At 41.7% G+C, this 15545-nt stretch overlaps 1 protein-coding gene across 1 annotated transcript in view; it reads left to right on the top strand.

Annotated features, from left to right (window-relative positions):
- HAAO (3-hydroxyanthranilate 3,4-dioxygenase) overlaps positions 1-15156 on the top strand; it is a 51647-nt gene extending 36491 nt beyond the window's left edge. Inside the window, exons 7-10 of the mRNA XM_054986164.1 lie at positions 3646-3791; positions 5836-5904; positions 8490-8572; positions 10538-15156. Coding sequence (XP_054842139.1) covers positions 3646-3791; positions 5836-5904; positions 8490-8572; positions 10538-10616 — 377 coding nt within the window. The 3' untranslated portion in view covers positions 10617-15156. The remainder of the gene's footprint in view (positions 1-3645; positions 3792-5835; positions 5905-8489; positions 8573-10537) is intronic.
- The last annotated feature ends 389 nt before the right edge of the window (positions 15157-15545 follow it).

Raw genomic sequence — 15545 nt, 5'->3', positions numbered from 1 at the left:
CGAGAATGAAATCCAGATTATGATCCAATAGTACAGGTTTAACCTCTTTGTCTATCTGTTCTCTCTAACCTGTTATACTGTTTATGTGCTCTGAAGGGATAGGAGAGAGGGGAATTGATGGAGCTGTAGAGCCTTCTGGTTTCACTATTGTTATTTTGAAAGAGAGAAAGGAGAAACATAGATTATGATTTAGGTTACCTCTCTATATTTAATGATATGTAACACAGACTTACTGAAAGTTTAGATGTTCCGTAACATGTTAGATATTGTATATTCACTGTTAAAGGACTAGTGATAATGTGACAATTGGGTCTTTGGAGTTCTTCAATTACTCCTAGACCTTAGATATTCTCTCTAGAACATAAATTAGTGTTTAAGCTAAGTACTTATCTGTTCTTCCCAGCCTCACTATTATGAAAATCCAAACATATAAGCTTAGATGGCTTGGATAAAACAGATGAAAGAGCTACACTTTCTAGAATATAATTTAGTGTTTAAACCAAATACCTATTTGGTGTTCCCAGCCTCACTATTATGGAAACTTAAATATACAAGTTTTGACAGCTTGGATAAGATAGATGAAAGAATGAGGGAAAACTGGTATAAAAATGATGGTTGTTGTGGATTTTCCGGGCTGTATAGTCGTGGTCTTGGCATTGTAGTTCCTGACATTTCGCCAGCAGCTGTGACTGGCATCTTCAGAGGTGTAGCACCAAAAGACAGAGATCTCTCAGTGTCACAGTGTGGAGATGATGTTGGCAGGTAATATATATCTACTCAGGACGGTGGGGTTGAGCTGAGTCATCCTGTAAGGGTGTGGAATGCTAATGGAGGGAGGCTTCACTGTATCCTGAGGAGGTTCTTTTGCATATGGATATGCTAATCTTCTCTGCAGGGCTATTGTAGGATGTGGAGTATTTTGTTAGCCTGGTGTTTTTCAGTACTAGAAACCATGCTCTATTCATTCTTAAAGGCTCTTCTTTCCTGTTGAAATTGTGCTTATGAATTTCAATGGCTTCCCTGTGCAATCTGACGAAGTAGTTGGAAGTGTTGTCCAGGATTTTAGTGTCCTGCGTCTGGGGTCTGGGCCTCAGCCCCCAGACTTGCTGGGAGGGAGGCAACTGGGAGACAGCCGCTCTGCAGCCCCAGCCAGCAACCAGGGTCAGAACCCACCTACACCCAGGGAAAGGGGTAAAGGGCCAGGGCCTCAGAGGGCTAGAGGAGGCAGAGAGGCACCAGCTAGACCCACCCTCCAGGGGGGCAAAAGGGGGCACAGCAGAGCAGAGGGAGAGGCCAAAAGCAGGGGAAATAGGGACTCAGCAGCTACCCAAACAGAGCTCTTACCTGGCAGAGAGGAGAAGCAGCTCAGAGCCACGCCCCAGCCTCCACCTCAACTTGAAGACAGCAACCTGGCTCAGGAGATGCTCAGAACCAAGCCCCTCCAGGTGAAGCTGCTGAAGGCATTCTGTGGGAAGAGCTTGGCAGCCAGCCAAGGAGCCACAGCTGGGCCTACCTTCAGTAATCAGCTCAGCCAGAGAGGCCTGGCAGCCAGCCAACATGACGCAGCTGTTGCTGATCCAGGCAAACCAGCCAGCTACCTCAACTGCAGCAGCTTGAGACAGCCCAGGCCTACGCTGGGAGGCCAAGGAGGGGTGTGGCCTGGCAGGCAAGACCTGCAAGGAGGGTGGGGTGTTGAGAGAAGGCCCTATAAAGGCTGGCTGGGGAGAGCTCTGAGGTGGTGGGTGTGAGTAAGGAGTGATGGTGTGGATTGGGAGCCGAGCCGAGCCGAGCCGAGCCGAGCCGAGCCGAGCCGAGCCGAGCCGAGCCGAGCCGAGCCGAGCCGAGCCGAGCCGAGCCGAGCCGAGTGAAGACTTGGAGGAGAGTTCTGGGAGGAGAAGATGATGGAGGACGCAGGGGGTGAGCAGGCCAGGTTGAGCAGGCCAGCAAGTGGACTGAGAGGGAGTCTGGGTGATGTATACCACCCCTCCTTCCACAGAGCAGGGTCCTGTAGCATCCCTGGCACCCCTCTGACATCAGGGCCGGCCCAGCTGGTGCCCCGCCCAGCGGCAGCAGCAACAAGCCCTGACATCCTGGAATAGGATACTGTGTCCTGTTTGAGTTAGGCTATGTTCAGCCACTGCTGATTTTTCCGGATGGCCAAGTCTGCAGTGTCTTTCATGTTCTTTTATTCTTGTCTGGATGCTATGCTGTGTGGTCCTGATGTAAACTTGTCCACAGCTGCAGGGTATGTGGTATACTCCTGCAGAGGTGAGGGGGTCTCTACTGTCTTTTGCTGATCATAACATCTGTTGTATTTTTCTGGTGGGTCTGAAAACTGTTTGTAAGTTGTGCTTTTTCATGAGCTTTCCCATCTGATCAGTGATTCCTTTGATATATGGCAAAAACACTTTTCCTGTGGGAGACTGTTTTTCCTTAGTTGTTTGATTTATCCTTGGTTTAATTGCTCTTCTGATTTCATTTCTGGAGTAGCCATTTGCTTGAAGTGCGTGGTTTAGATGATTAGTTTCCTCGTTGAGAAAGTGTGGTTCACATATCCGTCTTGCACGGTCTACTAATGTTTTTATTATGCCTCTTTTCTGTTGAGGGTGGTGATTGGAGTTTTTGTGTAAGTACCGATCTGTGTGAGTGGGTTTCCTGTAGACCTTGTGACCTAACTGAAAGTTTGCTTTGCGGATGACCAAGGTATCTAGAAATGGAAGTTTTCCCCCAATTTCTTTCTCCATGGTGAATTGTATATTCAGGTGGATATTGTTGAGGTGGTTTAAAAACTCTATCAATTCTTCCTCACCATGGCTCCAAATGATAAAGGTATCATCCATGAACCAGAACCAGACTGTTGGTTTGTGGGGTGCTGATTCTAGAGATGTCTTTTCAAAATGTTCCATGTAGAAGTTTGCTATAACTGGGCTGAGCAGGCTTGCCATGCTCTGTTGCCATCCATCTGTTCATAGAATTCGTTATCCCATTGGAAGTAACTGGTTGTCAGACAATGGTGGAATAAGGCTGTTACATCCTCTGGAAAAATCTGATTAATAAGTGCGACTGTGTCTTTTACCGAAACCTTAGTAAACAGGGACACAACATCAAAACTGACAAGTATGTCCTGCATATTGAGTTTCAGAGAACTGATTTTGTTGATGAAATGTGCTGAATCTTTGATGTACGATGTGGTTTTTCCGATGTGGTCCTGTAGAAGATTGGCCAGATGTTTAGCTAATTCATATATTGGTGAACCAATGGCACTCATGATGGGTCGGAGTGGGACTGAATCCTTATGAATTTTAGGGAGTCCATATAGTCGTGGTGGCTGTGCTTCTGTCTTGCATAGTTTTCTGTGTTATTCTTCTAGCTTTTGCTGAGTTGTTCACAATTCTACTACACTACATGGAACTTCTCACGATGTTTGTTGCTTTATAGATAATTATAGATTCAGCCCTTGCTGTTGGCAACCCTTCAGAAACCCTTAAGAAATTTTAAACTCTAATGAACATCAAATGTTATCTTTTCTCATCAGCTTCCTGATTAGCATGTACTTGTACTCATATCTTAATAAAGTTAATTACAAACAAACAAACAAAAAATGAATAGAAGGAAAGCATTGCTGCATTTTTGTTTTGTTTGTAGGTGACCTTTTGAAAGAAACTCCATTCCCACTAAATGACACCAAGGTCATGGATCCCTTTTCCTTGAAAAGCTGGTTGAATGATCATCATGTTGAAATCCAACAGAAGAAATCTTTGCAACTTTGGGGGGATAACTTTGAAACTGAGGTAAAGAAAATGTATATTTTCCTAATGGAAATGAAAGAAAATGATGGGGTGGAGAAATGTAAAAGACTATGGATACAGAATTTAGGTAATGATATTGACCAAGTACAGTGGAATAAGATATGGAAAGTAAATGTTAAAATAACTAAATCTGCTGTGTTTAAAGAGAATTTATATAAGATGGTCCATAGATGGTATCTAACGCCAGTTAGACTGGCAAAAATGTTTAAAAATATGTCAAATAAGTGTTGGAAATATAAAGAAGGTATAGGGACATTTTTCCACGTGGTGGCCCTGCAAAGAAGGACATAGATATTGGATAATGGTACATAAGTTATTACAAAATATCTTACAGATAACAATTCCTTTGAAACCAGAAATTTTTCTTTTAAACTGTATGTCAGATATAAAGAGAGAGCAAGAACACTTACAGAGCAATCCTATGGAGAGTTACTCCAGTCTAAGCCCATTGACTTCAATGGGCTTAGACTGGTGTAACTCTCCATAGGATTGCACTGTTAGTTATCCATATAGTAACAGCGGCTAGAATCTTATTAGCAACTTACTGGAAACAACAAAGAATCCCCCAGCAAGAAGAACTAATAACAAAGGTAATGGAGATGGCGGAAATGGATAAATTAACATTGTTAATGAAAGGGCAAATGGAAGAAGACTTCTTTGTACCATGGGATCCCTTCTACAAATGGTTGACAAATAACTATAACCGGTAAACACAAATATGATATTGATTAACTGTATAATGACATAATAGAACTCACAATTGATGTAATAAGATGAAATATAAGAGATAAAGAAATAGATAACAGATATTGACAAATAAAATGATAACTGTCTCATGTTTGTATATATATGTGTTGGAAAACAATAAAAAATATTATTTAAAAAAGAGAGAAACTGAGGTAGGAATATTTAAATAAAAGTTATCATGCCAGTCAATTTGACCAGTGAGATATTGTCAGTTAAATTATGTTATTAGCAGAGATGGGCACAAACCAGGAAATTCCAAACCATGCGGTTCATGGTTTATCGCATTTCATGAACCACAAACCATGAACTTTCATGAACTTACCCTGCTTTGTGAACTGGTTCATTCAGTTTGTGGAAAAAGTCACTTCTGAGTCAGCAGAAGGTCTGCAGAGAGCCAACCCCCCCCCACCCCCATTGCCAAAGAAACTGACTGATTGGCACCAGGATGTCTGCAGTGATGAACTGAAATAAACCAAATGAACCATGCTAAAGTTCGTCATCATTCGTGAGAAATGAGCTCCTGCGAACTGCCCGTTCGCAAACCATGAACTAGCCCAATTCGTGATGAACTTTGGTTCATATTTCAGTTCATGCCCGCCTCTAGTGATTAGCCACCTGAAATTACTATAGCTATTCCAAACATGTTTATTTTTGTTTATTTTGCTTTGTTTCTTTTTTGAGCTATTTCTTCAGTTTGGAAGACCTGAGCAAGACTGTCAGTGACAGAATGTTTCGGAAGTTGTTAATTCATAGAGTTTCTATAAGTTAGAAGTGGCTGGACAGCACATAGCAGACACCCAGGATAAAAGCCAATGTACAATCCATTGCATTGTTTATATTCATAGCAGCTTTACCTAATGTTGTTAGAAGTTATAGTAATTCATTACAATTCTTTTACAGTTATTTCCATTGTTTTACAATAGCAATTAGGCAGTCGATATTTTGTAAGAAGCACAAGTCTCATACTTACTGATGATTAAAGTATATGTATTTTTGTTTTTCTAAAAATCAATGCTTGAAAAATTCTTGCCCATTATTTAACAATGTCAGATCAATATTGGATCAATGTGAACTTCACAATTTATTTTAAATAATATTAGGTATAGTGACACAGTAAGATAGCTTGTTCAACTCTCTTCTCCATATCTGAATGCACCCTTATGCATATCTGCTGATCGGTTTTACATTGAAGGAAACAATTTCTTATGGTAACATATGCAAAAAATTAAAAAAATCACTGGGACAAACATTTCACTACATTTTCGTGATTCATTTCTAGGTTTTAATTTTTGGACAAGGAATAACTGAAGAGAGAGGAAAGAATGCAGATATATGGATATGGCAGATGGTATGTGATGCTTGTTCTCATTGGTTATGCAGAGTGTTGTGTTTAAATGATGCTGAAATAAAACAAATCCAATGATACCACCAAAGAAAATCTGCTCTACTAGGATCCATTAATTCAGACGCATTCCCAGAACTTGCAGCAAAGTAAATGGATGTTACAAGGGGGCAACCAAACCAAGCCTTAGATCCCGTGAGTGTTTAAAAATGTTAACCAGTGCTGTTCTTAAAGTTTTATGTTTAATATTTGGGGTTGGTTTTATGGTCTGGCAAAGCTGATTCTCTTTATTCCTGTACTCTGCTACAAGAACCCTTGGTTACGAGGCAGTATGCAAATCATTCAAATAAATAATAACTGTGCTTATATACCGTTCTTCTAGACGGATTAGTGCCTCGGCCAGAGGCACTAATCTCACTAACAAGTTAGTGTTATTATTATCCCCACAATATTAGCTGGGGAGCTGAGAGGAGTGGCTTACCCAAGGCCACCTACTGAGCTCATGACAGTAGTGGGATTTGAACCAGTAGAGTGCTGATTCACAGCTGAACCACTTAACCACTCTACTAATAAATGCTGTTTCCTAACCCTTCTCCATACCATTCTCCTGCTACTCATGAGACTGCTGGTGACTGAATTAACTATCACGGAAAATGTATGAGCTGCAACCTCTTGCTGGAGAGGGAACATTGAAGAAACCCAGTAAGGGTTGAAATATATGTTATGAAGTACCTAGAAGTGCTCAAGTGTACCTCATTTCATGTGCTCCCCCTCCAACTTCCATGCACTGGCACGCTGTCACACTTCCATTTGCTCCACATGAGTACATTCATACGTTTGATATCGTTGCTTTGCTTCCTGTGCTACCCCCTAGTTAATCTTCGACAAGGAACTTCTCTGTTTACAACTGCCAAATTCCCAGTTTTCCCCACCTCTGACATCCTTTCATTGAAATGCAGATCTTGACACTTTCTCACACCTTAAAGATACTCAATTTGGCAAGTCAGAGGAGCCTACCATCCCTCAGAGTTCTCTCTGCAAAAACACAGCTGAATTGGTGCTCTGCCCTCCCTGACTTGGTGGTGGCATTCATACTCACTTGCAAATGCAATCACACAAATGAACTCCAGTGAAAGTAGCATGCCCATGTACCGAGTAAGAGACAGCCTGCACATGAATTGAGGACCACACAAAATCCTGCACTTGAGCATCCCCAGTTACTTTGTAACATCTCTTTCCACTTTCAGAAATGAGCTCCCAAGCATTTTTTTTCTTTTAAAATCAAGCATATGAAATTCTGGTTTGAACTTGGACCACGATACAGGGGGGAACTGGATTTAAATGTTCTCCTTGTGCTCTTTGCTGGACCTGAAGTTTGCACAAACATAAAGGTCCTGATATTAGTCATAATGCAGGAATTTATGACTGCCTTAGCATGAACTAGATGGTCCAGATAATCTGATCTCCCTATGAGGTCTCCTTAAGTCAGCTGTGACTCAAGTGTACACACACACATTTGCCTCAGTGGCACAAATAGCTGCTCTGTTTCAAGTTGAGAAAATAGTACCAGGAAAATGGCAGGAACCCCCTCCTCTACTTGCACCACAGTCTGAGTTCAAATCTCAGCATACATGATTTTTTGAATTTTTTTTAAAAAAAAAAACACTTGGGAGTGCATTCACAGCACTTCCAACACCATGTCTAGTTCATATTTTATTACATGGTGGAACTTCCATAAGTTGTGAAGACATTCTGAATTAATGTTGAAGATTTTATTTTATAGTCAAGTGATGAAGTCAGAATTATCTAGAACAATTAGTGAATTTATAAGTTATGCTTTATCATGGATCTCCACTAGTGCAATCCTAAACAGAAATTGTCCATATACCTAATTCTCAACATGGCCAAATCAGTAAATACTTAAATTTGGAGACAGGAGTCATGAACAGACAAGACAGATCTTTCTACAACCTTAAAAATGCCCCAAGTTTGCAGGAAAATCTAAACCCTACCCCTCAAAATTGATAAATTAAAACCCTCCAAAATAACAGCATTTGAAGCTTTAAGAAATGAATGCCTTCTGTGGCCATTGTTAGGCAACCACAACAGTATTGCTAGCTGAAACCTTGGTTTTTGTTTTGGCCTTTGAGGGCTAGGCCTGACATCAACTATCAGCTAACTTTCTACTATGCAACTTGTATGATTCTCCCGGCCCCAGATGTTTGCTACTGTTCAACAGCAGCCACTCCACAGAATCAGTATAGTGTAGTGGTTAGAGTTTCAGGCTTGGAAATGGGAGACCCAGTTTCAAATTCCTAGTCTCCTATGGTGCTCACTGGATGACCTGTGTCCATCTATATACTCTCTGCCTAACCTACCTCACTGAGTTGTGGTGATGATAAAATGGAGAAAACAAACTACGTAAGCTTCTTTAGGTACTCATTGTGCAGAAAGGTGCTCTATAGATTAGACTGACAGATAAAATAATCTGTAATTAGTTTCTACTTTGTGAATACTGTCTCTTCTTATAGTACCAAGGAAAACCTGGTGGTGCGGGGAATAAAAGTATATAATTTGTTCCTGCATTTCAGGAAGGCACATCTGTTGTTACTATAGACAGTAAACCCTTGACTTTAGCAACTGGAGACAGTCTTCTCATCCCTGTACAAACTGAGTGAGTATAAAACCATATATTTTATCCAGGATTGGCTGCATTTTGATATGTCCTTCTCTTCTGTCATAGACTTTGATGCATTATAGTCCGCTATGTTTTTTGATGTTAGAATACATAGAAATATCAAATAATAGCACTGCTGAATCATGAAGCTCACCTTGGGCTACTCACCTCTCAGGGCCCAAGCAGAGGAGATGAGACTCCCTGCTTCATTAACAGCATTTCAAAAAGGGGGAAGGTTGTGTTTTTAAAGGACACATTTTCTGCTTTAAAATGGGACCAACAAAACAGTGAGCTGAGTTTTGAACAGTGAAATTGAATGGCAGTGGCAGGGGTTAAACTCCTCCCTCCCCTGTACAGCTCCTCCCTTCAGCAAAATGAGACTGGTAAGAGATTCACATTTGAATCCTTGGCCTTAACTTATTTCACAGGGTCATTTTAGGAAGGCTGGGATAAAAAGTGATAGTACCAAATTGTTAAATGATATATTCTGCAAATCAATAGCAGCCCAAGCCTCTTGTCAAGTGTGGCACAAATTAAATCCCAAATAGAAGATGATTTCTTGTAGACGTGGAACTACAGTGCACTGCAGATAATGCCATAGGAAAACCACTTCCTGCTGCCTTGGGATGGTAACACCTCTAGTCTTCTGAGCTAGAAAGCAAGAAGCAAGGCAGGCAGGCAGCAGCGTGATCCTAATATTCCCATGTACCCTAGGCTGTCCAGCTCCCATTCAGATGCAACAAAATGTCCCTTGGTCCTTCCCATTTGTGTCACCCCTTCTGTAGATTGGCCACTTGTGCTCAGATTTTGAGTTTGGCCAAGTCTAACTCAGTTAAGGGGAACTGATATCTGGAGATTTGATTAATGTCAACTGTGTTGAATCCTGCTATAGATCAGTCCACTCAAAGCCCTGACAGGGTATTCATTCACAGTCACAGCAATCTTCTCTAATGAGTGCAATGTAACATTTCCGCAGGTTTTGGCAAATTTCTGTATAACTGATTGTTCAATTAAATCAGAATGTGCCCTGTAAATTTGTTTATTGTGTTCAGTGTAATGTTTATTAGTAATTACATTCTGGCCAGGAGGAAAGCAGCAGGAGAGGAGAGAAGAAGATGTATTTGGTTACAGTACAGAAGCATTCAGCATACTTGAAGGCTCTTGTATCATTGGTAACAAGCACTGGATTTCTTAAGGGGAAAATGTAATATTATTTGGCAAGGAATGCAGCCATACTCATTTCTCAGCTTGTGGAGAATCACATTTGTAATTACCATCAACCAAAAGAGCTACCCCAACCCCTTTTGGGCTGTGGCCTTTTCCATATTCCTGGAACAAGGGGTGGATGTCACATTGGAATACAGTGCTCACAAGAGCCACAAGTGACATGAAAAAGAGCCACATGTGGCTTCCAAGCCACTCTGTATCATTGGCCCAGTGTGAAACTGAAAAGGCTAACAGGGCTGGATTCAAAGATCAAGATTAGAGGTGGGCATGAACCGAAGTATGAACCAAAGTTTGTCATGAACTGCGCCAGTTGGTGGTTTGTGAACCAGTGGTTTATGGAGCTCATTTCTCATGAACTGTGATGAATTTTAGCCTGGTTTGTTTGGTTTCTGTTTCAGTTCGTTGCTGCAGACAGCCTGGCACTGATCAATTAGTCTCTTGGTCAATGGGGGTGGGGGATGGGCTCTCTGCAGACAATCTGCTGACCCGGAAGTGATGTTTTCAGTAACTAAACAAAATGGTTCATGAACTGGGGAAAATTCGTGAAAGTTCATGGTTCGTGGTTCATGAAACGCTACGAACCATGCACTGCACAGTTTGGAATTTTCCCGGTTTGTGCCCATCTCTAATCAAGATACATTAGGCATATCATATTTAAGATCTATTATCTTATACTATATCCTTGGTTAAATTATGAGTATTCTAACTGTTTGGGGTGCTGTTCTGTATTTTAAGGTTTCATTGGAAGAGGGCAGAAGGATCCATTGCTCTTCATGTTGTTCAGGATCCACAGAAGAAAAGACCCTATGCCTGAGTGCTATTTACTAACAAGATACATAAATCAACTTCTTGGGGGGAAATGTTAGCTTTATCATGTCACAAAAGGACACAGTTTACACAGTGATCACAATATATAAAAATTCCTCAAGGGAGCCATACAAGTTTACCATTTTTATATACAGGTAAACTTACTTAAGTCACTTAAGGGATTAGAGATATATGCTATCACTGTATTACTTGCTTACATTTTAGGGAAAGGGCTACCTTAAAAAGCATAGCTAGTAGTAAGACCTGTTTTATCAAACAAAACATCATGTACAAATCCAGTAATGCAATACATGTTACATTAGCAGGGCTGTTTGGGGCAGGAGTGGCAATGTCTGTCTAGGGAGCCAACAGAGCTAGAATGATACTGGTATTTTTCAGCAAACAAGCTGCCAGTCATTACCAAATTCTCCTCCTCTCTCCTGCAATATCAAGGATTTTAAAAAATAGCTTGGGGGGTGACATTCAAGAGGAAAGCTCCAGCCTCCATTGGCTGCAACAGCAAAGAAAGCACTTTGTCCCCCCACCCCACCCCAAGGCTCTAAGAAGTTGCTTCCTGTTTTCCAAAAACAGCAATGCTTCTTGATTCCCTTTTCTTCTTGTTGTCTTTGCCCAAGAGGCAACTAAAATACAATCTCAATTCTCTAGATCACAAGGCAGTAGAAACCAACATCAAAACACTACATAACTAAGGAAAGAAAATAAAACATAAGAGGCTACCTAAGTTGTACAGTCACTGGTGTTACCCTGGCATTCCCTTCTCTGGAATGGATGGGAGCCTGCTGGAACTTTGAAAAAGAGAGAGTCTGGTCAAGGCAGATTTCATTCTGTTTTTTCTCCTGTTCCTGGACCTTGGCTTGTGCACTTCTGACTAGGTATCCAGATCTTTTAATCCTGCCTGTCCCAGCTGGGTGTGTTTCATTTTAACCTATTGTGAAATTTGGCAGGGGCTTTGCAACCCTTCTCCAATAAAATTGAGTTGCATATCCCAAACCATTTATAACCTAGTTCAGAATATTTACATAGCTATCTATTTTAGCCCTTCCTGACGGGTGGGCAAATGGTCATCTTTATCCTGCCTGTTTGTCTCCATAAAGGAAACTCATATGCAAGCCTGCAATCTGAGAGGTTTTATTGCTTCATTTCCCAGGAAATAATGTTTTCCCTGAGACCATGGACTCCTTGAGCATCATCAAGGTATCTGGATGCCAAAATGACACTATTACAGATTGAAGTACCACTTTAATTTGTACAATCTGTACAATAGGGTCACCTTTTTGAATGGCTCTCTCTGCTTAAAATAATACTTCCCTACAGATACCAGGAATAAAGGCTTAGCATAGCCTTGAACCTGATGTTTTATGTCTCCTACTTGGTTCTGTGACTGGATGGGGAGGTGGTGCAATACAAGAAAGTAAGGAGGGAGAGAGTTTAGCAGGCTTTGATGTGAACATTTGACTCCCCTCTTTACACATGAATGGGGCAGGTATATGATCACAGTACTGCTGTCCTGGACAATAAATCCTTGTCACGAGGAGGGGCTGTAACATTTGCATGTGATGCCAAACTATCTACAGCCAGTTTGTATGGGGAGGAGAGGAGAGCTGAAACATCATGGCCAGGAAAGATCCAGCCCTTGGACTGGAAGAAAATCCCCATCCTTTTTTAAGTTACCCTCATTCTTTTCATGCACTTTGCCGCACCCATATTTACAGTAATTAAAGGAGGATTTTCCTTCTCATAATGTTTGGATTCTAAAAAGAACCTCTTATTCTGTAAACAGAGACTTCTATGTCACCTATCCAAAGAACTGGCTTAAAAGAGTGCTCCAGGTGGAGCAGTGCACCCTGGCCACAGCCCTGCTGCAATTATATCTGGTTTGGCCTTGAATCTATAATGTGTAGAACTGAACTTAGGCAAGGAATCCTCTACTGCTCATGCTTAGAAGAGTTACAGGCATCCAGAAAGCTGTAAGTGGGATTCACAGGGTAAGCAATTTGCTTGAACCTCATAACACAGAATTTCTGTGATATTCCCTTTTTATATATAGGTATGATGTAATTTTATAGACCAAGCAATTCCCACACATTCACATTAAAAAGGATAGAACAGAAAAGACTTTATACAAGATATTCTATCACAAGTTATTGCTTTGGCCAGGAGATCATGTATTTTAATTTCACAGTTCTGCTAGGAATAAGCTTTTGCAACATGAACCATCACCTTTATATAACGTTGTGTCAGAAGTTTTGGAACAGACATGGCATCACTAGCAATATCAGATTTCATTAAAAAGTTGGAGGATTTCAATATAAAGTATGAAAACTCCTATTTATGATTTCACAAAGCTCAAAGGAAAGGGTCGGAAACTAAACATTAAGACACCAAGGATAATGATATTGGATGATTTCTACTAGAGAATGCCAAAGGGTGCACAAGTATTAAGAAATTGAATTGATGCTTGGAAAAAATAATTTTTGATCAAGAAATATGGAACTGGTGAAGTTTTGAAAACAGAGGTTAGCAAGAGCAATTGATACAGATACCGGGTAGGTTACAATCAGTTGTTCAGCGTGATAGATTATGCTATCAGTCTTGTTCTTGGCCCAAAACATGCAATGGTGAATGGAATATATTTTCTAGTGATTACATACTCTCTCAAATATATATACACACGCACACAAGACTGGCTTCATGACTACACACTTCTTTGGCAAACAGATTAAGGAAAATTAGGACAAACTAAAGAAAACCAGATTTAACACAACCTAATAAGAGAAGAATTGCAGAAGAGAAAACCTGAAAATAAAACAGCTAATATTGTAATGCCACTGCAGAGATATATGGTGCCGCCTCATTTGAAATATTGCCCCCCCTCCCCAATTTGGCATGAAGAGACAGGCATAAGACTTGGGTACAAATCTGGACCATTTATTGACCAACATTAAACTTAATAATGGCAAGGGCATCACTAATGGTACAGGTCAGGAGGACCAAGGGACCTCCTCCCTAACCTGTCTGGGTGAGTCACCCACTGCCCCAGGTGCGAGCCATCCATGCACATGGCTGTAACCTGGCTGGCCAGGCAAATGGTTTCTCACTTAAAACTCCAAGCACCCCAAGCCAGGGAACCTGAGGGAAGGACTCATACAGGGGGTCCCACAGGCTGTTTACCCTCTCAACTGGCTGTGGAAAGCCTGCCAGCCAATTCCTAACAAACCCCAATTCCCCACCAATGGGGAGGTGCCACTGGGTGCTCACTAGCCGCTCTGTCTACCTAAATATAACCTGCCACAGCTAGGGCCAAGCCTCTGCATAGGCCCTTGCACCCCACAGTTGACCTAGTGCCAACCACTGCCCTTGCCGTAGGTTACCGCAGAATATTGTGTTGCCCTTCACCAATAAGTGAACACCACCACCTCTGTAGAGGTCAGCAACCTCAGCCCTTATGCCAGGAAAGGGCAAATAAAAACCCCTCCTGCTCCCAAAGTTTCTTAAAGGGCCATAATGGCCTTATGCCACACCCTCTTATCACTTCTGTAGAGGTTGGCAAATGCAGCTTTTATGCAGGCGCACAGAAAGTAGATGCTCATCCCCTCCCCACAGCTTTCTCTAGGGCTCTGTTAGCCGCATGTCTGGCCCTCCCAAGGCTGTTGACTGTATGCCTAGCCCCTCATCTAGGGGGTCTCAACCTTCCCACCACCTTGATGGGGAAGAACTGTAGACCAAGGTCATCACCACCCAGTGGTGAATGACCCTTCCTGCCACCATGACAGGAAAGCATTGTAGACCAAGGTCATTACCACCCTGGTGAATGACCAGGATGTGAGGCGGAGTACCATACCTCCCCTCATACCATCAGGCCACTACTTGCCTGGGCGCTGCAAGCCTGTGTGAGCCTGTAAGGAAAGGGTCATGCCCTATGAGCCAAGGTCATTACCACTCAGTGAATGACCAGGACGTGAGGCAGAGGACCGCACCTCCCCTCATACCGTCAGGTCACTACTTGCCTGGGCTCTGCAAGCCTATGTGAGTCTGTAAGGAATGTGTCATGTCTGCCCCATCTATGCCATTATTTGATGCTGACCTGTATTACTGAACCAGTGATTCATGCTATAACTTGATGTCATATTGCCATGCCATAACTGCTTTGCTTTCACAGACTTGCTTTGCGTTCACAGACTCACAGTAACTGCAGGTGCCTTATCAAAGGAGCTCTCAGTGCATCTGACCTTGTACACTGCTCACTCCCATGAGTACTGTGTCTCAACTTTGATCTCCTGCTTTCTCGTTGTCTAGACTTGATAACTGAAATATGTGAGAAGTTCTCAGGAATGGTTCCCACCAAAAATATAATTGCTGTTGGGGGGGGGGGGGAGTGATTATCTTTAAGTAGAATGGTTTTCTCTTGTATTGTTATTCCTGTCAAATTGATCCTTACTGCTTAGTAACTTACCTTGCTTCTGAGTAACCCTATGGTCATACCTGTGAAAATGATTTGATTTCTGAATAAAACCATTTAACCAAGAGTTTGGATTCTTGCTGCAATGGTACAGGGATCTATCTGCCATAGCCTGTCATCCATAGTCTGACAGAAAGAGCCATGTCCTGTGAGCCAAGGTAATTACCAACCAGGTGACTGATCAGGATGTAAGGCAGAGGACCACACCTCCCCTCAAACCATCAGACCACTACTTGCCTGGGCACTGCAAGCCTGTGTGAGCCTGTAAAAAATGGATCAAGTCCCTCTTCATAAAAAGTAGAGATGTAAAAGCTGCTCTCAGTTTTGTCAGTTTGATTGAAATCAATATTTTGACTGGGTTCTTTTAAGATGTGGGAGACATCCCTTATTGTTAAACATCAAAATATAAATGCTTCAAATAAATAAATACATAAATAAAATAATGTCCTTCCTTTC

Source organism: Eublepharis macularius, chromosome 1 (assembly GCF_028583425.1).
Source record: "Eublepharis macularius isolate TG4126 chromosome 1, MPM_Emac_v1.0, whole genome shotgun sequence".
NCBI classification, from domain to species: Eukaryota; Metazoa; Chordata; class Lepidosauria; order Squamata; family Eublepharidae; genus Eublepharis; species Eublepharis macularius.
The sequence above is the reverse complement of the archived record's forward strand: the minus strand, read 5'-3'. Positions and strand labels throughout refer to the sequence as shown.